The sequence below is a fragment of the Malaclemys terrapin genome, chromosome 2 (assembly GCF_027887155.1).
Source record: "Malaclemys terrapin pileata isolate rMalTer1 chromosome 2, rMalTer1.hap1, whole genome shotgun sequence".
Classification (NCBI taxonomy): Eukaryota; Metazoa; Chordata; order Testudines; family Emydidae; genus Malaclemys; species Malaclemys terrapin.
The window spans coordinates 264016995-264043354 of NC_071506.1; the positions used below are offsets into that span (position 1 = coordinate 264016995).

The 26360-nt window shown below is 41.1% G+C and overlaps 1 protein-coding gene across 4 annotated transcripts in view; it reads right to left on the bottom strand.

Moving 5' to 3' along the window:
• Positions 1-26360, bottom strand: part of WDR37 (WD repeat domain 37) — a 64156-nt gene that overhangs the window by 10181 nt on the left and 27615 nt on the right. For 3 of the 4 annotated variants that reach the window (XM_054021023.1, XM_054021022.1, XM_054021024.1), the window contains 4 exons: positions 24500-24544; positions 21635-21711; positions 15127-15364; positions 14397-14538 (listed from right to left, as the gene is read on the bottom strand). In XM_054021023.1, the coding sequence (XP_053876998.1) occupies positions 14397-14538; positions 15127-15364; positions 21635-21711; positions 24500-24544 (502 nt within the window). Of the gene's footprint in view, positions 1-9786; positions 9907-14396; positions 14539-15126; positions 15365-21634; positions 21712-24499; positions 24545-26360 lie in introns of all 4 variants that reach the window. The other variant, XR_008444112.1, reaches the window with a different exon arrangement.

Below are 26360 nucleotides of genomic sequence, written 5' to 3' on the forward strand. Positions count from 1 at the left end.
TGTTCCTGTCATTTCTGGTGTACTGTGAGAATTTGATTTCATGTCTATTCAGACTACTGATTGAGATTAGCACTATCCAGGTCACAACGGACCAGTTTACGCAAGCCCTCTTAATTTAAATTGACATCAAATTAAACTCTAATTAGGACTCAACTCCACTGTATTAATGATACAAAGTTTCTTAATGCACTATTAGAGTGCAACTAAGCTATCCAGGGAAATTTACACAGCATGAATCAAAGGTGTTCACAACCTAATCTTCAGAACTCCATGCTCCCCAGCACAAAAATAGCGGCATCTATGCACCTACACAGTACTTTGGGGTCACAAATACCGAAGACACAATCTGGCTCCCACTGACAAGAGCAAGATGGAGCCCTTGGACAGCAAAGTAATAGGTGCCCTAGATGACTGGGATGAATACCCTTTCATGGTAAAATTACTTCACTATTGGGCTAGAGAGTTTTATATGGTACATGTCTTTTCCATACCATGCAACAGAGTTAAACAAGTAGAAAATCTTTCCTCCAAAGTATAACCTACAAATATATGGTTTCTGTATGATGCTACACTAGCTCTTTATGCAACCAAGAGACTCCTCGGTAGTAAGTTTGTCATAAGGTTTCCCCAAAAGCCACCCAATGAGATTTTTCCCCCTCCACCACATGAACCGTTCCCCTCCTGGATCTCTTCAATAGAGAGGCAAAGAGAGTACGTTTCAGACACATGAAGTGGGCCCATACCAGCTGACTTGGGCTTGTGAGGCTCGGGCTAAGGGGCTGTTTAACTGAGGGTCCCAGAGTCCAGGCTCCAGCCCAAGCCTGAACATCTAGACTGCAATTCAACAGCATGGGCCAGCCACAGGTTTTTAATTGCAATGTAGACATACCCAGAGAAGCTGCAGTTGCCACCACCTCCCTGCAGACAGACAACAAGCAGTAAATTATCAGCGCTTAAACTACTGCTAGATAAACAAGTTTACTAAGAACCAAGCCTAAGTTTCTTTAAGGTGGAACGCATTCAGTGAAACATTTAAATTACTTGTAAATTAAATTCAGAAATGGGTACAAATAATACCATTGGCTTAAGAGTGTGGGCCGATGCTGCGCTGTTCTCATACAATTCAAATCATAGCTCATTTGAAACTTCCTACTATTCCAATTTGGGGCTTTTTTTGATATGAGACTGGTAAAAATCACATCAAACTGTAAGGTTCTTTAATTTAGACAAAATAGGAACAACAAAAGCCAATGTTTTTCAGTTACAAACTAAAACAGAACTTGAAGTCAGGGGATTTGCTGAAGCAGCCAGTTAATGTGTTAGCACCGAAGATTTGGAGACCTAGAAGTAAAAAATAAAAATTAAAAAAAAAAATCAAGATTTAGCTGCACTGAATACAAAATATTAATGTAAAGAAAAAAAGGAAGAGATTAAGTAACTTCTCACTTTTTCTGTTATTACTGGCCTTTAAGTGGTTCTAACCAAGTTAAAACTGTAGTTAACATCCCCTTGGCTAAATTAATAAAACGCATCAACAAAAGATCATTAGACCCCGTGTTAATGGAATGCTAAAAGACATTAGGTTTTTAATAACTCAAAAGGATGACAGGCATTGTAGGACAAAAAACTGGCAAAGAGGCAGTCGTCTTATGACACCTTAAACTGTGGGTCCCACAGGGAGTTTGGTGTGCTACTACTGTTCTCCAGGAAAGCTTCAGACTCTGCCAAACCCCAGCAAAACTCATTTATCTTGTCGTAGCGAGCAGCCGAGCATATACTTCCAGCTGACAGCGTGGCACTTTCTCACCACACACCACTGCCTGATCTGGAACATTCTGCTCCCTCCGTGGGTCTCAATCAACGGAAATACTGTGATGCTAGCACTCCTCATTAGGACTAACAGCTGTCTCCCCAGTCACACAGAGACACAAAACTATTTTGCATAACAATCTGCTGAAATTTCACACACAGGAAAAAAAATGATGTTGAAAATGTTGGACCATGAAATGCTGATACAGTATGCTTTTTGGCACCATATCAAAAAAAATTAACACTATCGTTTCCTTTATTTGCAGTACACACTATTTTAGAAAGTGTTAAACATAATAACAATAATACAGCTTTTCATATCGAGGAAGATGCCTGTATGGTCTTGAAGACTAAATATTTTGTGAGAAGTTATGACCAGGTACTAGGGTTTCGTTCAGGCCAGCCAGTTGAGTTTCCTTCTGCAATTGGACTTACAAAGACAGACAACCTGGACATCGTGATTAACTGATTTATTGCTATTTAATAAATAACTACTCAGAAGTGTTATTTTTATACAAATGCAGTATAGTTACAGTCGGTCGGTCCCAGGATATTAGGGAGACAAGGTGGGTGAGGTAGTATCTTTTATTGGACCATTTTGTGCTGATGAGAGACAAGCTTTCGAGCTTACACAGAGGTCTTCTCTTGCTTACTTTCCCCAGACCTGAAGAAGAGCTCTGTGTGGCTTGAAAGCTTGTCTTTCTCACTAAGAGAAGTTTGTCCAATAAAAGATATTACCATGTTTATATAAAGTACAAGTTATAAAACCTAGAAACATGACAGTTGAAAAAAAAAATTTTCTCTTAGATAAAAAGAAGTATTTCTCATTGCACTTATTCTCTAGATAAATTTAGACTAGAACCCTTCTAGCCAAGCTGGAAGTAATTTTTTTTTCTAATAGCAGCTCCAGCACAGGACAAACAAAAAACTATTTAAAAAGTAAAAAAGCCAGTGCACATCTACCATTAACCATCGGCCGAGCACTCCCTATCTGACCATCATAAATTAAAGGCTAGGTGATGACAGTTTGAATACAACCCAATAGTTATACTCCCAAAATATCCTAAACTTCCTCCTTTGTCACTTATTTCCCCACTGTTTTGTCACCCCAGTAGTACATCCCTGATGTGTTACTGCCCCTTTACATGTCCTATTAGTAAACTGTAAGCTAATCAAGGCAAGGAACCCATCTCATTTTATTCCTGTCATGAACACGTTTTTAAAGTAACTACACAATTGCAACCCTTCAAAAAAAAAAAAAAAAAAAAAAACACTAGGTAAGTTCATGGAGGATAGGCCCATCAGTGGCTATTAGCCAGGATGGGCAGGGATGGTGTCCCTAGCCTCTGTTTGCTAGAAGCTGGGAATGGGTGACAGGGGATGGATCATTGATGATTACCTGTTCTATTCATTCTCTCTGGGGCACCTGGCATTGGCCACTGACAGAAGACAGGATACTGGACTAGATGGACCTTTGGTTTGACCCAGTATGGCTGTTCTTATGTTATTAGAATTTCTTGGCTCATTTTCTAGAGTCACAAAAAAGGCTCTCTTTCAATGGTGTTTCTAACATGATTGATTCTTATTCTAATTCAGATAGTATGCATTACTGGTTATTCCATAGTATAGCAATAAGATACGAAATAATTATTTAGAACATAAAGGAGATTTCCTGTAACAACTCCTCCATATACCTAATTTTAATGCAATTATAACAAATGCTGTACACCACCATTATAGAAAATGACTATGAAAGCACTGAGATTATTTATTTGATTATGCTCTCTGGACAGACATAACGATGTAAGAAAATGTCTAGTTAAAAATTCAGTGTAATGCGCCCAATAAAAACCAACATTACATATTTCATTATTTAAAAGTAGAGACAGTACAGTTAGACAAATTTAAATTCTAATTATAAATCTATACATCTCAAATTATAAATTTGAAATAATTTGCTAAGTTTACATTTTAATATTTTCCCCATTAGTTTGGTGACAACAGTAATTTCCCACTGTAAGCATTAATTATTAATTTCAAATTAGTTTGGTTTACAAACCAAAATGTGTTGTACTATTACAGCAAAAGTGATGACAATTTTTTATTTTCCTTCATTGGAGTTATTCCAAGTCAGCTGAAACGAAATGAAACGAAATGAAAGGAGAGAAATGTGTCCATTTACTGACAGGGGAGGAAATGTATGATCTTTTCCATTCATGTGTATCTCAAATATCCTAAATCAATTTAAAATCTTATCAAATGCCAAAATGTTGGTCCACTTATAAATATTGTCAAAACTGGTACAAATAGAGTCTTTAGCCCACCTGCTGGTGAGGCTTAATGGGCAGTAACTGTCTCAACTGTCAGTTTCTTTTTATTGCAGTTGCAACGAAAAACTAAAGAAACTATTATGGCCCAACTCTACAGAGAAGATGGGGAAGGGTGAGCACATAGGGAATATGTCAAATACTTGTAGTAATTCTTGTTAGAAAGCAGTAGGAAAATGATATTCCAGAGCACATACTGTATTAGAACCCAATATAAAGACTCAACATCTCCACAGAGGACTCTAAAAAGACCATAAAAACTAGGTAAACAAACTTGGAAATTATTTTTACACAAGTGCGTGGGAAGAATGTGCAAGAACAAGTAAGATACCACAACTCTCAATACTGCACTAGAGACATCCAAGATATGTTGGCCATACTATCCAGAAATGTCAGGAAGCTATCGGGGAGACACCCTAAATTTGACAAGAGTCAAAACCATACTGCTAAATATACAGTGTATAGACAACTTGATACTGCTGTTTTGCAATTTGCAGTTGTCTTAAGTTAGCATCACTGCACGTTGTCATCTGCACATGCATATGTCTAATCTGTGAATGAACATCTAGAATTTATATGTACAAGTTTAGGACCCTGAAAGTGTACATGGAAAATCTGACTCTAGAAGATTCAGGGTTCAGGGCTAAGAACTTATTTTCAGTGCTCAAAAAAGTGTGCCAAGTTCTTTACAATACAGACAAAAATACATAGTCCCTGTCCAGAACACTTAATCCATTTACAGATGAGATGTGAAGCAGAGTAACAAAAACAAACAAAACGAAGGAGGAAAGACGAAGGGTTACAATAATAGGATCATACAGGTATTAATTAGGGGGTTTGAACAGAACATGAAACCAAAAGTTTTAAGAAAAAAGAAAAGTTACATATACGAACAGTTGACCAATTTCTTATGGATATTGCATTAACAGAGAGGGTCTTAATGAGGTTATATGAGAAAGTAGTCTGGCAAACCAGTCCAGGAGGGCATTCCATGCACAGGGACAGTAAGTAACTACGCAGTCACAGATGAAGGAGAAATGGAGAACGAAGCCTCAAAGCCTCTGCCATCACTAGCAGAGTGGAGGAGTGGGAATAACCTCAAGAAGTAGACACACTTTAACCAGTTGTATTGATGTCAACTTAAATCTGACTTTGCAATGTTTCGTTTGTGCATAGGCCTTGTCCAGGTCCTCTGCACAGAGGTGAACTTCATTCAAAAGCACATAACCGTCAGATATTTCCAGCAAGGTTAGGAATTACATTTTAGACACATTCATTTGGAAATTTTCATTGAGCAAATACTGGCTGAAGTCTCCAATATCCAGGATGGGTGATATTGGACTTTTGGTATCAGAAAGTAGCTGGAAAAATACACAACACTTTGTAGGTAGCATGGATTAGACATTTTTTGCAAGAACGGAATGGATTTTTCCATCATTTGATATTCCAGATAGAACTGTACTCACATGAACTTGGTGGGAGAAAATTGTTGGGCTTTCCCACATGCTGATTCAGTATCCCTCAAAAATATTTAGCACCCACAGGTCTCCAAAGATTAGGGCCAATGATGGTAGAAGGTTGATTATCCTCCAGGTCAGAAACTGATTGCTTACCTGTTCTATAACCTTTCATGAACAAAGGGTTGGTACTGCTTGGGAGCATGGGGCTGGAACCAACAAGGGTTATTTGCAAGACGTTCTGGACACCCCTGAATTCCTACTACTGCACTAGGCCCAATTTTAATTCTAAATACTGAAAAGAAGACAAGGGTTGGATGATTGCACCCAGTTGACAAAGGGTGGCTTTATTAACATGTGTCTTTCAAACCCCAGAAGCAGGTCCTCTACAAGAAAGAGGAGGTTTTCTAGTTTCTGCTGAAATTTTTGAGACAGCCCCAAAACCTGTAGTCAATGTACGCCTAAAAGCATAACTCCAAGGCAGCCACTCTCATTTTTGAAATATAGGCATCAGAAGCTGCCTCATTTGATATTTGTTTCCAGTCCCCTCATTAATAAGGGTTTTTAAAGTCCATTTCTCTTGAGGAAATGAAATTTAAAGGCTCTCTTTCACAGAAAGAGAGACTCCCAGAGTTTCACAATTTCTCTTTTCCAATAAAGCTTGGTATTTTTTGCTTAGACCCACCACAGAGAATTATTATACTGTCAAACAGGAGGAGGGGGTCACAATTTTCTGACAGTTCCAAACTTTCACAATTCTCTCCCTCACGAATGTTCCTCAGTTCCAGTGTGATTTTATTAGCTAATCTCTCCTGAAGAGCTAAAGATCCTGTAATGATACTTTGGGAATCGGAGATAGGAATTGAGTACAGACAGCTACATAATATTGCAGCTGGAGTATGAAAATAGGTAAGCTGGTAATGGGAATTACATGATTTCAAAGGTCTGACCTCTGACTGTAAAACAACGGAAGCATTTGTCTGCATGCACTGTCTTTGAGGTAGCTATACTGAATGATGGAAGAATTGGTAGGAGCAGACTGGAAGAACTGTCACAGATATGAGGAGTTCACATGTACTTTGAAGGATCAAGTATGCCTCATTTCTGTGAGGAGTTCTGCAGTTTGCATCAGCAGATGCACACGGAGGTAGTCTTCTTATAGGGATTGTCAGCAGTCTGGCGGCACACACGACTTTGGTCTCTGGTACATAGTGAGGGGTACGCAGAGGCAATGTTTCTGCAGGAATCCTCAGGTCAAGGGTAAAGGCATGGTTTGTGTGGAGTAGGCAGGCTCAGTGTGAGTCTGACAACTCACGTTGACTATGCCTAACCTAACCCCAAGTTTTGCCTTAGAGCTAAGGTGTTAGACTTTGTCCAAGTGCTCAAGTACTCTGTTCCCAAAGCAGTCCATAGCATCTGTAAGGGTGTGGATGTTATTGGAATGTTGGGGTATCACTCGAAGAGGGCACAGTAAGATTGAGTTGTAGAGTAGCATGTGCCTTAACTCTATTTCCTGGTTTTCAGAGGTGCGAGCATATCTGAATGAGTCCTGTGAGGGCTTGATACACTACTGAGCAACCTTAACTCTATGTTAAAGTTCTTTGGCATTTAATTCCCTTTGTTTAAAAAAGAATTTTTTTTCCTCAACAGCCCCATCGGTCACAGCCCAGCTCTTCCTCCCCACCACTTCTGGCTCCTTAGCGATGATTATCCAGGTAACTGAATGCCACTGGCAGTATGTTATTCCCTTCACTGTTCCTGTATTGTTTCCTGTTTCTCCACTTGTCCCAAACAGCCTAGTCCTCCCTTCTCAACCCTCATCATACAGAGGCTGGTGCTGGAATGCAACTTGTAGGCTGAAGTGCTAAAGTGAGGAGGCAGGTATAGTGCAGGGACAAGCAGTCAGTGGGGACATGTTTTGAAAGAGGACAGAGCTTTCACGGGTGCAGTGAGGAGTATTGAAGGATAGTGCTGAAGCCCCCAACATCTCCCACTGAACTGGTCTTTTCCCTCCCTTCTACCCCACTCTTCCCTGCACAGTTCCAGTACCTCCAACATTCTCATTCTCCTCCTCATTTCCCCTTCCAAATGCTCAGGCAGTGCTCCAACTCCAATATTCCCTCCATCATACCTCCACAATTTGAGTCACCATGTGGATTTTAGAGCACTCAGCAGCTCTCATTCAAGGCTTCTGACTTGATACGAAACTGTATTTTAATTAAGAAAAAGAAAGTTACCTTTTCCGTAACTGGTGTTCTTCGAGATGTGTTGCTCATGTCCATTCCATATTAGAGGTGTGTGCTCGCCACATGCACTGGTGCTGCAAGTTTTTCCCTCAGCAGTATCTGTAGGGGACCAGCTCTGGCGCCCTCTGGAGTGGCACCCGCATGGCGCGTTATAAGGGGTGCTGCCAGCTTCCTTCCCCCCCCCCCCCCCCCAGTTCCTTCTTGCCTGAAACTCTGACAGTGGGGAAGGAAGGCAGTCATGGAATGGACATGAGCAACACATTTTGAAGAACACCAGTTACATGAAAAGGTAACTCTTTTCTTCTTTGAGTGCTTAATCATGTCCATTCCATATTAGGTGACTCCCAAGCAGTACCCCTGGAGGTGGGTATGAGTTCACGGACGCATAGATTGCAACACAGCTCTGCTGAACCCAACGTCGTCCCTGGCCTCCTGAGTGATGGCACAATGTGCCGTAAATGTGTGAACAAAGGACCATGTTGTGGATCTACAGATGTCCTGGATCGGGATGTGCGCCAGGAAGGCCGCCGAAGACACCTGCGCTCTCGTTGAGTGGTCTCTGACAATCAGTGGTGGCAAAACCCCCACCAGGTCGTAACAGGTCCTTATGCACAAGGTAATCCAATTGGAAATCCTCTGCAAGGACACCGAGTGACCATTCTATTCGCTGTAGCAATGAAGAGTTGAGTCGATTTACAGAAAGGCTTGGTATGTTCTAAGTAGAGAGCGTCAGGATCTCCTGAGTTGCTTGAAGGGCCTCAGGTGTCGGTATCTGGAGTCGCAGGCAAAGCATGGGGTGGGCTGCACCGCTCAACTTGAGCTGGGACCCGACTTCCTGAGGGGAATGTTGAGTTGCCGGGCATGGGTCTTGGCTCTCCCCCTGCCCTTTCTGTTCCTTGCGGGAGGCAGGAGATCTTCTCCTCACAGTCTTTTTTGGCTTCTTAAGCGGAGCCATGGAGGGAGACCGGTGCCAGCTCGTGGACGGCACTGCGGGAGCACTACGCACGGAGGTCACACTCGGTGTGGAGTCGGACCACTGCTCCAGTGCCGGAGCGAGTGCCGACTCCATTAGGAGTGCTCTTGGACGGATATTGAGCTCCATCTTCATCCTAGGTTTGAAGGACTTGCAGATACGGCACTTGTCACTTATGTGCCCTTTGCCTAGGCACCTTAGGCATCTGATATATGGATCACTGACGGGCATAGGCCGTTTGCAGCGAGCGAAGGGCTTAAAGCCTGGGGACCGGGGCATGTCCCAACCCCCAGCTGGGTCCCGTCCAGGATTAACGAAGAATTCAAGAACTACTACTAAGGATAACTAAGAAACTACTAACTATATAACTATTTTACAGCATTTCAAAGTTCGCAAGAACAGAGAAAGAAAAAAGGCTAGCCAAAGCAGCAGACATTCCAGCACCTTCACACACTGCAAGAAGGAACTGAGGACGGGGGGGGGGAGCCGGTGGCGCCCCTTATACCATGCCATGCAGGTGCCACTCCAAAGGGCACCAGAGCCGGTCCCCTACGGATAATGCTGAGGGGAAAGACTTCCAGCACCAATGCATGTGGTGAGCACACACCCCTAATATGGAATGGACATGAGCAAGCACTCGAAGAAGAACTAGAACATACAAAATCAACATGGCACATATTAAATGAATTAAAAACTGGTTAACCGCAAATAGGGAATCATCAAGTGGTTTGTTTCAAACAAGGTCCTCAAGGACTGGTTCTTGGCCCTATGCTATTTAATATTTTTATCAATGACCTGGAAGAAAACAATATCACTAATAAAGTACACAGATTATCAAAATACTGGGGGCATGGGAAGTAAAGAAGAGAACAGATCACTGATACAGAGCAATCTGGATTGCCCGGTAAGCTGGCTGCAAGCAAACAATATGCATTTCAAAGCAGTCAAATGTAAAGCATGTAGGCCATACTTACAGGATGGGACTCCAATCCTGGGAAGCAGGGACTCTGAAAAGGACTTGGGGGATGACCGTGAATAATCAGCTGAATACAAGCTCCCAGTGTGATGCTGTGGCCAAAAGGGCTAATAAGATCCTAGGAGCATAAACAGAGGAAGAAAGAGGAGTAGTAGTAGAGAGGTTATTTTACCTCTGTATTTGGCACTGATGAAATACTCCAGTACTGTCGTCCACAATTCAAGAAGGATATTGAAGAATTGGAGGCGAGGGTTTAGAGAAGAGCCATGAGACAGATTTTAGGACCGGAAAAAATGCCTTATAGTGAAAGACTCAAGAAGCTCAATCTGTTTAGTTTAATAAAGAGAAGGCTAAGAGATGACTTGATCAGTTTGTAACTAGCTACACAGAGAACAGAAATTTGATAGTAGAGGGCTATTCAATCTAGCAAACAAAATGCAATGGCTGGATGCTGAAGCTAGACAAATTCAGACCAGAAATAAAGTGCAAATTTTTAAACTGTGAAGGTAATTAACCACTGGAACTCCTCACCAAAACAGATGCATTCTTCGGAAGTAAGACTAGCATTTTATCATGTGCCTAGGATATCAAGTCTGGAAGTCTGATTTAGTTACTTTTGAGAATTGCACCTACTGATTTCTCTTAATTACGTCTGGTTTACATGGATCAAACATGAATGGTAGTCTAATTTTTCATTATGTTACCCTTTTGAGAGAGAGAGAGAGAGAGAGAGAGAGAGAGAGAGAGAGAGCGAGAGTGCGAGCGAGCGAGAGCGCAAAAATTCAAGAAGTATTTTTAATGTAGAGTGCTTTTATAAAAATGTAACATGCTCTAGAATTAGCTTAGCACATGTGCAGCATTATAATAATTCAATGTTCAACTTGAAAGACTTAGGATAGCTGTCAGGAAACATGTTAGCTGCAATTTATGATTTTAAAGATGCTCGAACAAAAATCATGTGACGATATACTTTGAACACAAGTGATTTTAAAGACCGTTTTCCTTCAATAGGGACAGAGAGACTGTACTTTTAAACCATGTTACATTTTGAGTTTTAATATTGTGCTGAAAAAAAGCTGTTTATGGTAACATCTAGTTTAGATTCCCTCTCTCATACATCTTTCCAATTTTTTTAAACAAGCAGCTGCTTGATGCATAAACCTATCTAAAACAGAGAAACTGTAGTGTCAGCCCTAAGTGGCTAAAGCAATGGATGTTTGAGGAGAATCTCATTCTGGTTTGTTTTCTCTTTTCCTAAATTTGGGACTCTTCTGGAGGCTGAGTGCCCAAGTATTGTCATGGAACATTTTCAGCATTTAATAAAGGATTATGGTGCCATCTGTTGGAAGATGATCTGAAAGCAGTTTGATCAAAATATTGCAAGTATTTAACTGTAGGGCTCTGTGATGAACACTCTACATAGCATAGGTAAGAAGGGTATTCAGAATACCTCGGAATTATAATCTTACAGAAATTCACATTTAGTCTCAGATTACTTACTATCTCCTACTGATTAAGATGACCAAGCAGATGCTAGGCCCCACCTGAACAGGAAGTGCAAAGTTTTACTCCCACTTTAAGATAAAAATGACTGAGAAAACATTTCTTCTGATGGTGGAAGGAAAATTTATTTCTGATTCACGTACCAACAGGATCCAACAGTAGTTTTGAATCTCAACCAGAACAAGTGGGAATAACATCTGTGACTTCAGGAAGAAACACACAAAAGTGGCAAATTAAATCATTTATATGAATACTATCTATTCCTCGCAATCTACATCACCCACACTATTTTTATATATATACACAATCAATTCTTAAAAAGTACTTGTATGTTCCCTTGGATCTTTTAGATAAAAATAGGTTACATATTCCCAAATTGATCAACCTATAAATAGCATGACAGTTCTTGAAAATGTTGTGTGAATAGTATCTTAGGGAAAAAAATTCTGGAATACACGCAGGGAAAAAGGAGATTGCTCCAGTCACCCACCCATCAACTGACACTTAAAAAATTGTTAAAGTAACAATGCTAGAACTGCAAGCTTTGATGATTCTACTTCTGTCTTCAACCAGCTTACAAAACTGGTACTGACTAGGAACCACCAAGGACCAGTTCAAACAACAAAAAACTACCCACTCCCAGAATTTAAAGTGACACTCTCTCAAGAGAGCCTGTAGTTGTTCAGTGGAACCAGCTACACAAAGGGAACTGTTGGGGATGAAGAAGAAGTTAGGCCTACCTAGATTACCATCAAGGAGTACTAAGACTTTAAGACAGACAGACATACAAGCAGACTGAAAATCCTTTTTCTCTAAAAGATTTGTTCCTACTGCTAAACAAAACAGTACTTCTGATGTAAGAAAGCTTATGGTCACTATATACCACTGGTCAAGACTTCCAAAGGGAAGAATCACAGGTGCCTAACTCCGACCTCTGGGTGATAACAGTGGATACACAAGTACTCCAAGCCATGACGTGGGCTACTAGTGGGAGAACTGCAAAATTCCAAACCTGGATAGGTAAAGATACAAGAGGCCCAACACCTGATGGGCTACACTGAGAGATCACAAGGGGGACAGAGGTGCAGCTAGCCTGGTCACCATGACAAATGCACTATTCCTTTTAATGTGTGAGCCTAATAAAATACTCAGTGCTACAATGGGATTACTTACACCTGCATCAATTCCTTCTGTTATACCTCATTCCAGAAGGCAAAAGAACTGCTCTCATACTACATAATGGGAGCAGAGCATACCCAGCTGTGCTAGCACATTGTGGGACTTATGTGCAGCACATAAAAACAGACACATGGACCAGAAGTATGTCATCTATGAACTACGGAGCTTTCCTCTTGCAAGCAAGCTTAGGATATCTCTCAGGTATAATATCCTGCTTAGAGCAAAGCATCATCTCTTCCACAAAGTATGAATTATAAGCATCTCTAGGATCTAAGGCTGTAAAAGCATTCTTTTGACATAAAAGGTACCAAAAATAAAGTAGATAAAAATATAACTGATATACAGTAAAGTAAGAGTTTTTTAAATTCAGTATTGGCAGGAGAGAAAGTGCTATATCAAATCAGTAAGATAATGCTGACCAAACTCTGATGCAAGACTCTAAAGGTGACAAATATGCAAAAGAATGAGACACAAAAAAGAGGAGACAAATGGAGACAGGAGTGGTAGTTGAAGCTGAAGAAAGAGTGACCAAAGAATGGTCAAAAATTGTCTCTAGTGTTAAAAACATAGCCCCCACCACAATCTGCAATAGTTCAGATGGTAATTTTTCATCTTCAATCTTCTATCCTTTTCATTTTTTCCAGCCTCTCAAGATCCATGCCATTTGACATCCTGAAAGCATTAATTTTCAAATCACATTTCTTCCCTCTGTGCTCTGTATGTATAACCTGTGAGTATTAAAGCACAGGGGGAAGGAGTATGAGCAGCACAAAACCTATTTCCTCTTATGTATAAACCACCATTAACAAGGCCACAGACCAGTTCCAGCCCTCAGGCCATGGTTAGGTCTACTCTACTGTAAGGAAAAAACAGATCAGTAAATGGCTACCTGTGATACACTGGCACCCATCAGAGTTTGGAAGTCACATTCTTGAGATAGTGTACCTGAGTTTGGAACAAGGAGGTGGGCACTTACAAAAACTATTGATATAGCAAAATTTCAAATTATTATTAAGCAACATGGAAATATCTAATTGAGAATAAAAGAAAACTCCTATTGAAGTCAGTGCTCAACTTTTGGGAAACCCTCCCCCCATACACGCACACCTTCTGGTAGTCAAGCTTTGCTTTCAAACTTCGCAAACAGCAAGGGCTTTTAAATCTATACCACTTTCTAATTTGGATAAGATATTTAGAACGTTTGCCTTCTGCTTTCCTCACCTCCCTCATCATTGTTTTACTTCAAAAAAGGGTATGGTTCGCCACCATATTCAGAGACTCATACAGCTACTTCTGCTTATCTTCAGTAGAAGCCAGCAGATCAGCATCAAATCCCAAAACTCATCAAAAAGGTGTTAAAACATATCAGTCATTTTTGATAAATGAAACAATGTCTGAAATATTTGCATGCTTCTAATTTGTAAGTATAAACTGTGAAGTTAAAAATGACTGCAAAATGAAAAAGGAGTATAGAAACTTAAAATGTCTTTAATTTGTTTTCTTGGTTCTGTACAAGTCACCTTTATTTCACTGTTAAGATTACAACAAATAAGGGACGGGAAATTTCTCTTAATATTTTACAGCAGTGTTCCTAAACTACACACAGCACTGCTTAAACAAGAATTTACAATAAATTTAAATGTAAAGAGTATGAACTACTTATTAAAGATGCCTAATTAAAAAAGACTTATTGTGTAAGCAACAACACAGCAAGTGCAATTATTGCTTTTTTAGTATTTAAATGCCACAGTATTACATTTGCAAGACAGTATTAAAGGGTTTCTGTGAAAGGCAAAGTTTCCTAAACTAACACAAAGATGGTCTTAATATCACAAAAAGTACAGGAATCTTTTGGTACAGTTTATCAACTCAATACATTCATCCCTTCTAAATATGTAAAAAACCTGTGAAGCAACTGTCACTTACTCTGTGTGGCCCTGAAAGACATTCACAGAATGGATAGAAGGATCTCTGAAATCCCACAGACGGAAGGTTGTATCACGTGATGATGTCACCACAAGACGTTGAGTGGGATGTGTACAACAATGGGTTAGCTCTTGGTCATGCCCTACAACCACAGATGAGAACATATAAGGTAACGAAAACGCAAGACTTTTCATTTCCACAAACATTTGGAATGAAATGCTGATCAGACACAATTTTTGAAAAACAGTAAAAAACAGTAATTGGTCTGGTAATAGTAATTAGTAATGTTACTGCTGTGGTAGACATTTAGAGCTGTATTTGAAAGTTACAATTTAATGAATAGTCATTTCATGAATAGTCATTTCATCTGACCATTAAGTAGTCATATATTACTGCTACCTGAAGTAGCACAGGTATGAAAAATGAAACTGTTAAGAAGTACTAAGAAAAACTGCTGCACTAAGTTTCAAAAACAATTGCTCAATTTTATACATTTTAACACATGCTCAAAGGAGAATAATTACATGTTCATGGCATTCAATGAATATCATACATAAATAGTGATGTAATATTTATGCTCCTCCTTGTAGCTTAAGCTTTATGTTTAAGTCTCTTCCTGCCCCCAAAAGACACATTACTCACCCAGAAGATTGTGATGTCTGGAAAGAGTGATCATTACTAAAAAACAAACCAGCAATCTTAAAAAGCTTTCATATAAGCAAAGAGATACCTGTTAGTGAATGGACAAGTTCAGATGTCTCCACATCATACAGATTTGCTGTCCTATCCCAGGAAGCTGTTACAGCTTGCTTCCCTCCAACCAGCCAGTCAGCTGCTATGACTACTCCTTGATGGCTTTTCAGGGAGGTTAAAGGAGCTCGGATAGTGGGACAGTCACTGGAACCATCTCCATCTCCATCAGGTTCATCTTTATCTGAAAACTCAACTTCATCTTCCCCAGACATTTGCTGTTAATCACAAAAGTATAAATATGAACAATTTTTCTATTTATTAATGGGAAGTTGTACTTCAAACACACACAACGCTCTCCTGACATAGCAATACCAGCAAAAAAACCAACAACAATACACAGACAGCTATACATAGGGGAGATGGTTTACCTGTAGAGTATTCCTTTCGCTGGCATAAGCTGCATCTCCACTAAGGGGCTCTGTTAGTATAACTATACCAGTATAGTTGTTCCAGCAAAGCCTTTGTAGGGTGCATTACCAAGTGGTAGCCTACTATATTTCTCTAGAACTTATGCATCTCTCAGATGACACTGAGCTGTATATTATGATTAAGCACTAAATAATTAGGGTAAATAGCATTTACAGTATTACTGAGGGAATGTAGGGGGAAGCAGAGGGGTTGAAGTCAAGTATGTGTAGAGTCACAGAGAGGTGTAAGGGGCAAAGTCAGGAGACGGGAGGATGTGAAGGCAGAAAGGGGTCTAGGAGGAGGCATCAGGTCACAGTCACCATAGACCTTGCTCCTCCGCATTTCTTACTCCACGTGGCCTGTCTGCAGCTGGTGTTTAGGATCCCAGAGCCTCCCCGACACAAGCAACTGCTCCGCTTCCCATCCCACAGCAACTCCTGCGTCTTATCCCAGCTACAAATCAGATCCCCCCTGTATCCTCCAGCACCAGGCAATGCTGAGCCTCCTTTCCTGGGGGTCTGTGGTTGCAGGAGGAAGGCAAGGGCCAAGCACTTCCACCAGGGCTGGCTGGGCTCCTGATCAGCCCGGTGGCTACATCCCCAGGACTCCTCTGACTTTGATTGCACATGGTGGTGGTGCCTCCTCCTCAACTGCAGTTTCTCCCCAGAGGGCTGAGCTTTGGGGGTCCCCTCGCTCCCCATCGAGTCTCTTCATCCTCCGGACTCCAAAGCATGCCAAGCAGCTTCCTGGGGACCAAATCTAAGTCTCTCTCATTTTACTTTCATTTTTGCTGACAAATCCCACCACATAACAGAACAGGACTCGATAGCACCCAGGGCCAAACCACATTCCCAGGCAGCCCCCCAATAGAGACACCCCAGCATCTTCCTACCGAGTTACCAACACCCCCAAGATCTGGGAGGTCAGAGAGATTCAGAATCCTGAGCCTTATAATGAGCTGAGATCAAACACCAGACACTCTTTTCCCCCTCACACTCCACTCCTCCTCCACACACTGGGCAAGTCAAATGTCAGTCTGTGAATTTTTGAACTTCCCCAGTTCTCATCCACAATCATACTGGGGTTTGGTCTCCCATGCAGAAAAGGCTGGGGATGCAGGGAAGACAGGTGGGAGTAAGCGAAAGCATCCAATTTTAGTGACACACCCAGCAAGACATGAAATGAATGTGCGCACACACAGTGCAACAAGGTATGAGAGAGAGCCACAAGACATGGGATCAATGCATGGATGGTGCACACATACCAGTTAGATGTAAATAACGTGTATAATTTTTAAGTGAGAGTAATGAACCACTGAAATAATTTACAAAGGTGCTGGTGGATTCTCCTTCACTGACAATTTTTAAATCAAGACTGGATGTTTTGGAGATCTGCTCTAGTAATTGTTTTGAGAAGTTTTATGGCCTGTGTTATACAGGACACCAGACTAGATGATCACAATGGTCCCTTCTGGCCTTGGAATCTATGAATCTATTACTCCTTTAACTCTTCAACAGACCTTTACTTACCCTTAGTCATCCACCCCCACCCCCGCAATGCTTCCCTGCTATCTTGGTCATACCAAGAAAAATCCTGCAATATTTGTAATCTTTAAATACACTGTTTAGTGGCCAATCTCTTGTGAACAGAGATTTTCCCATTGTAGTGAAAGTATAAATAGACTTACAAATTTAAAATTAGTACTGTACCACATCTATTCTTATCTAGCAAGCACCTTACACAGAGGAAGACCTGTAAGAGGCTATCAAAGCATCTAGTTTTACTTGTAGTTTATGTTAAGTAATTACAAGTTTACATTAATTACTATATCAGAAGGTCTTGCCAGGGTGTGTAAGTCTAAACGTACATTTCTTTTGACACAAGCGTAGCCCAGCGTATGCAGCAAGAGACTGGGAGCTAGAAACGCTAAAATTCTATACTTCATTCTGACAATAATTCCCTTTTTAGCCCTGGGCAAATCAACCTCCGTGCCAGAGGCCTGGTCTACACTTAAAATTTAGGTCAACATAGCTACATAGGCCAGGGATGTGAAAAATCCACATCCCTGAGCGATGTACCTATGCCAACCTAACTCCCAGTATAGACACAAACAGGTAAATGGAAGAATGCTTCCATTAAGTCTAGCTGCCATTGCCCAGGGATGAGATGTTCCAGCACCGATAGAAAAAAACTCTTCCTGTCAGTGGAGGCTGTGTCTACACTACAGGGTTATACCAGCATAGCTATAGCACTGTAGCTATTCTGGTATAGCCTTCACAGTGTAGACATCCCCTTAGTTTTTTCATCTGCAAAATGAAAATACTTCTTTCCTAACAGATTTGGGTGCTAGGAGGAGCATTTGTATAGCTCTTGGAAAACGAAAAGTGTCAAAAAAAGTAAACCACCATATATAATTAAAATTTTCACCTTGAGTTTGGTAAAAGCTTCCACCCAACCTTTGCCACTAACTAAACTCAAAGGGGAAAGGGGCTCTCTCTCTGAAAATCTAAAATAGATCCTTGCAAACTTGAAAGGGAATTTATATTTGCCATGACAAATCAGTGAGAAATTATCTGAAATGGCCGCATTCAGACAACTAAAAATGGAAGGTTACAATAGAAATACTGACAGTTTTAACTGCATATTCACTCATTACTTGACTAAGTCACATATTAGCTCACTATTATGTTTTGCCCCAAATTTCTGGAACTAGGGTATAGGATTCTTTGCACAGAAATCCACTAGCAAAATATCCAGTTTAAACATACTTTTACACAGCTTTATTTTTTAAGTAGGAGTATTTGGTTTGATAAAGTTAGAGGGATTGATAAAAGGTTATGTGGTTAAAAATCAATAAAACACTAGCACTTTGGGCCCCAAATTTCAGTTATTAATAAGGTTTTAAATACCTTTAAGAAGCATTTACACTGAAATTTTAAACATGTCAAAGAAACTGTTGGAATGAAACATTCCTTTACAGTTTTTGTAATCAAAACACTGCAGCACAAGTGCATGAGAATCAGAGTTAAAACAGACTAGTCTCACAAATCAGAAAGCCTACTGTGCCATTATCACACTGACAATTCCTACATACCCTAGGCTCCAAGGACAGACTGGACATTAACCTGTACACCATCTAACCTACCCTACACATAGGTCGCAGATATCAGAGTGGGCCTGAAATCCAGATACACTAGTACCATAGACCAGAAAGGTGGGTGAAGATACCGCATACAATGGAAGACCATACCTTAAGTTATACATGCAACAAAAAACTAGGGTTTCTAGGGTGGTAGCTGGTACATTTCAGGCTAAAAGGAAACGTCCACACAGCAAAGAAAAACCCATGGCTGACCCAGACTCACGGGGCTCAGGCTGCAGGGCTATTTCATTGCTGTGTAGACTTCTGCACTTGGCTGGAGCCTGAGCTCTGGGATCCACCCACCTTGCAGGGTCCCAGAGCCCAGGCTCCAGCCCAGGCCTGCAAGTCTGCACAGCAGTTAAACAGCCCCACAGCCCGAGTCAGCTGGCATGGGTTTTACTCTGCTGTGTAGACATACCCAACATGTATAGCACATTCAAATACATTGATGGAGCTTAGTCTCATTAGATTTTGTCTATCTGGCAGTTCAAATAAAACACTGCACCAGAATCTGTACAGTAGAACACAGCAGCTTTGTGGATTAGCAAAATTAAGTTAGCAGATGTCTGTTATATAACTATATAAATAACTGACAGTCTCTCCCTAGTTCTTGGCAAAGATTTAATAGCAAAAGACTGAAGTGAGACCATAATTACTAATATTACACTACTTTTAGAAAATGTACGATAGTACATCTGTATAATGTTTTAAAATAAAAAACAGACTAAAACTGATCTATACTTACTAAAATAATGAAATACATAGAAGCATTATCCTTATTATATTTGCTCTCTAAGGCCCCAATTCAGAAAAGAACTTAAGCACACACTTAGACATGTGTTTTAAAGTTAAGACTCTTTGAAGCCCATACATAAGTGCTTTGCTGAATTTGGGACTTACGGAAGCCCAGATACTGTAAGACTCACTAAATGTGAGTAATTTTACATTTGTGAATAGTCCCATGGATGGATGTATTTAAGCATTTGCAGGATCAGGGACTAATTCAGAAAGTTTGGTAATCCATAATAGGTTTCGTTGTTATTAGTACAAATTAGTGAACTTCTACTGAATTCAGTCTAAATATTGATGAATGGATACAAGATAAAGCTAAATCCTGAATACCAGTTCATTATTCATGCTAGTTAAGACTGATACATATGTGACCCATGAACAACCTACTATTGTGCTTACACAATTTTTTTTTACAAAGTGGTTAGAGGTGCACTCAACTTTAATCGTATTTTATACAACTTTATTAACAATTATATTTTGGATTACAAGGCAAAATTTTACTTGTCACTATTCTGTTTAATTATGCAATTCTCTTCATTTGGAAAAAAAAATTAATGAAATCAGTTGCACTTTCAGATTCAGTGCTGCAATATACGGCTTGGAAACACTAAAGCAGGGGTCGGCAACCTACGGCACACGTGCCAAACACGGCACGTGAGCCGATTCTGAATGGCAGGCTGCCTGCCGGTGAGAGGAGGAAGGGGCGGAGGGGCCAGAAAGCACCACGCTGGGGGAAGAAGCGGGGGAGGAAGGAAGCTTGGCTGCGGCAGGACCAAGCTTCTGCCTCCTGCCTCCGCAGGGGAGAGCAGTGTGTGTGTGTGGGGGGGGGGGGGGGGGGAGAAGAGTGTCCCGGCCCCCCGCCCACCGCTCTCCCCTGCGGGGGCAGGAGGCAGAAGCTTGGTCCTGTGGCAGCCAAATTTCCCTCCTCCCCCGCTCTTTCCCACAGCTTGGTGCATTCCGGCCCCTCTGCCCCTTCTCCTCCCTCTCCCTGCCGGGATGGCCCTTGCGAGGGGGAGGGGGAAGAGCGGCAGCGTGCTCACTGCTCCGTAGAGCAGGCAGAGAGAGGTAGGGACGGACCTGGGGGAAGGGGGTAGAACAGGGCATATCCCTTCCAGCCCCCTGCCCTGAGCAGCTGGGAGCACCCTCACGAGCCGAGCACCCCAGCCCTCTGCCCTGCACCGCACCCCACCCACCCTTCTGCCCTGACCTCCCCACACACTCAGCCTTCTGCCCTGACCTCCCCACACACACTCAGCCTTCTGCCCTGCACCCCCATACCCCCAGCCTTCTACCCTGCACCCCCCACGCCTCCCCAGCCCTCTGCCCTGACCTCAAGTCCCCCCAACACCCAGCCTTCTGCCCTGCACCCCCACACACCCCCAGCCCTCTGCCCTGACCTCCCCCCAACACCCAGCCTTCTGCCCTGCACCCCCACACACCCCCAGCCCTCTGCCCTGACCTCCCCCCAACACCCAGCCTTCTGCCCTGCACCTCCACACACCCCCAGCCGTCTGCCCTGAACCCCCCCACACACCCAACCTTTTGCCCTGCACCTCCACACACCCCCAGCCCTCTGCCCTGAACCCTCCCCACACCCAGCCTTTTGCCCTGCACCCCCCCACACACCCCCAGCCCTGACCTCCAGTCGCCCTGCTCAGCCCACTGCAGGCCTAGGTGAACAGAACCCCAGCCTGGCAGTGGGCTGAGCAGGCTGGCCGCGTAAGATCAGCCTTAATTTAATTTTAAATGAAGCTTCTTAAACATTTTGAAAACCTTGTTTACTTTACATACAACAATAGTTTAGTTATATAATATAGACTTATAGAGAGAGACCTTCTAAAAAACGTTAACATATATTACCGGCACGCGAAACCTTAAATTAAAGAGAATAAATGAAGACTCGGCACACTGCTTCTGAAAGGTTGCCTACACCTGCACTAAAGGAAGGCCATAGAAATTAATCTATTGATCACAGAGTTTTATAATTGTCTTTTTACAAAAATGTAACATTTGGGCCAAATTTGAGTTGAAAATATCCCTTTAAATAAAAGTGTTTATTACACTTCTACATGTAATCATACCACCTAAATTGGATGAAGTTGCCCTAGGATCAATTTTTAGTTTGTGTAAGTTTATTGCTTACATTGCAGTCTGATGTTGGCTGAGGCATGGGCAACTGTACCATATATCTCCAAATGTGAGCCGTCTGGTCTCCAGATGCTGCACAGAAATAAACTGAATAAGTATATTTCCATAAACACAATAAAGAAAATGTTTTTTCACATTTTGGCTATGCTGCATGAATAACACTTTTTTCTAACAAATTTTGGTAAGACTCAGCATAAATGGTTGTTTCTCAGGCTTGACAGTTTGCTGAGAACATGATTCATTACGCGAAAGGGGAGAAGTAATCCAACTTAATTACTCCTAAAATGAAAATATTCACTTTCTTTTAGGGAAAACATACCATTGAAAATAGTGTATGCTTCCAACATTTTATTAGTCTTCTGTTCCAAAACACTAAGATGTTACTAGCAAATTTAAATATGGATTTTATATTAGTAAAACAACTGATGTTGTGTCCTTAATGTTTTAGGAAATAAAAAGGAATTTTCTCCCCCTCTTCTTTCTCATTGTCATCCAAGGATTTTTATCATCAGACACAAACATTAAGTCTGATCCTAAGTAGAATCCAAACCAACAAATATGTTTCTACCTTGAGTAGCTCAATGTAGCATCAAATTCTGTAAGGCTACAGACCTACCGGTTGCTGCATAAAGGAAACCTAAATCTCGATAGCATATGTGAATTAGAAACAATAGCCTGTCTTTGCACAACGATAACTCTCCCACACCCGTGGCCTATACAAGGTACATTCCATGAGGATTTCAAGTTCATGTGAAGGTGCACAGGATATTGTGGGATCTGCTGCCCATCTATGTAATTAGGAAAAAGGTACAGGCTGGTCTCTGTTACTGCCCCTATGAGAAAGTATGAAGTGAGATGGCTTCTGGCTCATAGTGGAATCTCCAGCACATGTGGTTGGTAGATCTAGATGAGGAGTATTCTCTGGCATGTTTTAGTGAGGATTGTGGCCCTACACTGAAATGCTAGGAGGAGGAGGAGGATTGGTAGAAACAAGGGCATAATAAAGGTTGGTGTTAAAACTTTATTTGATAATTTCCTACCTTCAGCATTCTAGGTTTATTTTTTTCAGTTATAAATTCACTTCACACTAGAGGACAATGTAGAACAGGGGTTCTCAAACTGGGGGTCAGGACCCCTCAGGCAGTCACGAGATTACATGGGGGGTCGCGAGCTGTCAGCCTCCACCCCAAACCCTGCTTTGCCTCCAGCATTTAAAATGATGTTAAATATATTAAAAAGTGTTTTTAATTTGTTGGGGGGGGGGGGTCGCACTCAGAGGCTTGCTATGTGAAAGGGGTCACCAATAGAAAAGTTTGAGAACCACTGGTGTAGAGGTTAAGAACTTTGCCATTTTTCAGCATCCCATATCTCAAAAGTGGCTTGTTTGAGCAACTTCAGATTAAACAGAGAAAACTCAGCTTTGGCTTTTGGAGAAAGGAAAATGAGGTTTATAATTGCAACAATATTCAACCTTACTGCTATTACTAGGGCTCTACCAAACTCTTGGCCGTGAAAAACATGTCACAGACCATAAAATCTTGTCTCTCCCATGAAATGTGATGTCCTATACTATACCGATTTTCATGGGGGAGACCTGGGAGGGGGTCCCATCCCAAAAAGGGGCTACTGGGGGGGAGGGGAGAGAGGAATTGCAAGGTTATTGTAGGGGGGCCGCCACCAGCAGCAGCGCAGAAGTAAGGGTGGCAATACCATACCATGTCACCCTTACTTCTGCGCTGCTGCTGGCAGCAGCACTGCCTTCAGAGCTGGGCTTTGAAGCCACCAGCCACCACTCTCCAGCCGCTCAACACTGAAAGCAGCGCTACCGCCAGCAGCAGCACAGACGTAAGAGTGGCAATACTGCGACCCCCCAACATAAACCTTGCGAATCCCCCACACAGAACGCAGTTTTGGGTCAGGACTGCTACAACTACAACATTGAAATTTCAGATTTAAACATCTGAAATCATGAAATTTACAATTATTAAAATTCTATGCCCGTGAAATTGACCTAAATGGACCTGTGATTTTGATATGGTCCTTGCTATTATGTAACTCTAAACTTGAGCAGAGTCAAGTATAAATGCTAGAGAAAAACCACCACAAGATTGGCTGGGAAGAAATATTCACTTTCATAGATATGTATATGGTCCCCAGAACCCTTGTATGCCTCCCAATCTTGAAAACATTTTTTCTCATCACCCCTGTTTAGCAGGGAAGTTCCATTATGCCCATTTACCTATGGGGAAGTAAGGCACAGAGATATTAAGTAACTTGCCCCAGAGGTCACACAGGCAGCCTGTAGCAAAACAGGCAACTGAATCTCAGTCTCCTGAATCCTAAAGCTAACACCTTGTCGCTGAATCATATGAACCATAGGGTTAACCACATCCTCCAGATTTGAACACAACGCTGTACTGATGATGTTATGGCCAATGAGAAAGTTGTCACACTCATAACTTGCATCAGCCACTATACAGAGAATATCCTTCCATTATTGCCTTTTGAAGTCTATAGTTGCTTCATTAATATTAAAAAGTATCATTAGTTTTTTCTTTATTTGAAGAAAATTAGAATAGAAAATAAAAATGTAAAATGGCAATGTGATATTTATTATTCCCATCTGCACACTAAGGACTACTAGATATTTCCCAAATCAGAAAAGACATGATCTCTGCACCAAAAGCGTATTAAATTAGAATGAGTTAATAAATCGTAGGGAATTGGAGAGGGAAAGGTGGGGATAACATCAAAAATATCTGCTACTCAGCAAGAGCTAACACAGTGTTACAGTAAAAAGAGTGGTTTGTTTTTACTTTCTTATGACAAACACAATGTATGAAACAAAAATTCTACATACCTGTAAGAGCTACTTGCTCCGTTGGATGGAACTTTATAGAATTTACTGCGTAAAACAAAACCAAATTTTAGGCCAAAGTTACGGGAAAAAATCTTTTAGAAAAGAAGTCAGCTTAAATAGTAAAAACATTTGTAAAGTAGTGAAGAGTCAAATTTTATCCTGAAGGCTGGTGATAAGATAATAAGGTGATAAGTAACAGTCAGCACGGATTTGTCAAGAACAAATCACGTCAAACCAACCTAACAGCTTTCTTTGACATGGTAACAACCGTTGTGGATGGGGAGAAACGGTGGATGTATATATCTTGACTTTTGAAAGTTTTTTAATATTGTCTCGCATGACCTTCTTATATAGAAATTAGGGAAATATAAGCTAGATGGAACTACTATAAGGTGGGTGCATAACTGGTTGGAAAACCATTCCTTCAGAGTATTTATCACTGGTTCACAGTCAAGCTGGAAGGACATATCAAGTGGGATCCGGTTCTGTTCAATATCTTCATCAATTATTTAGATTATGGCATAGAGAGAACATTTACAAAGTTTGTGGATGTTACCAAGCTGGGAGGGGTTGCAAGTGATTTGAAGGATAGGATTAAAATTCAAAATGATCTAGACAAATTGGAGAAATGGTCTGAAGTAAATAGGATGAAATTCAATAATGACAATGCAAAGTATTCCACTTAGGAGAGAACAATCAGTTGCGCATACACAAAATAGGAAATGACCGACTAGGAAGGAATACAGTGGAAAGGGATCTTGGGGGTCAGAGAGAATCACAAGCTAAATATGAGTCAACGGTGCAACACTTGCAAAAAAATAAAAATACAAAAAAATTAAAAAAAAAATTCTGGGATGTATTAGCAGAAGTGTTATAAGCAAGACACGAGAAATAATTCTTCTGCTCTACTCTGTGTTGATTAGGCCTCAACTATGAGTATTGTGTCCAGTTCTGGGTGCCACATTTCAGGAAAGATGTGGAAAAATTTGAGAAAGTCCAGAGAAGAGGAACAAAAATGATTAAATGTCTAGAAAACATGAGGGAAGGGGTTTGTTTAGTCTGGAGAAGACTGAGGGGAGCACATAACAGTTTGTTAATTGTCCAGGTGGTTAAACACTGGAATAAATTGCTTAGGGACGTTGTGGAATCTTCGTCATTGGAGATTTTTAAGAGCAAGTTAGACAGACACCTGTCAGGAATTATCTAGATAATACTTAATCCTGCCTTGAGTGCAGGGGATTGGACTAGACCACCTCTCGAGGTCCCTTACAGTCCTACAATTCTATGATTCTAAAACTATTAGCCACATAAACCTATGTAGACTAGTTTATACACAAAGATAAAAAAGTCAATGAGAATTGTATTAACATGATAATTTAGGACCTTCATCATGTTTAAGTGTTCTGCATATAAACTAAATAAATGTATGCATGCATGCATACCAAACCGGATAGTTTCTACGCAAAAGAATATAATGGACACAAATCTGATATCAGGAATCATAACATTCAAAAACCAGTAGAAGACTTCAATCTCTCTGGTCACTCAACAACAGTCCTAAAAGTGGCAATTTTTCAACCAAAAAAAAACTTAAAAAACAGACTTCAACATGAAGCTGCAGAACTGGAATTAATTTGCAAACTGGATACCATCAGATGAGGCCTGAATAAAGATGGAGTGGTTGGGTCATTATAAAACCTAAACTTAATTTCCCCCTACTGTTACTCACACCTTCTTGTCAACTGTCTGTAATGGGCCACTCTCTTACCACTTCAAAAGAGATTTTTCCTTCCTTGGTATCCTGCTGTTAATTGATTTATCTCGTTAGACTGACCTCACGCTTGGTAAAGCAACCCCCATC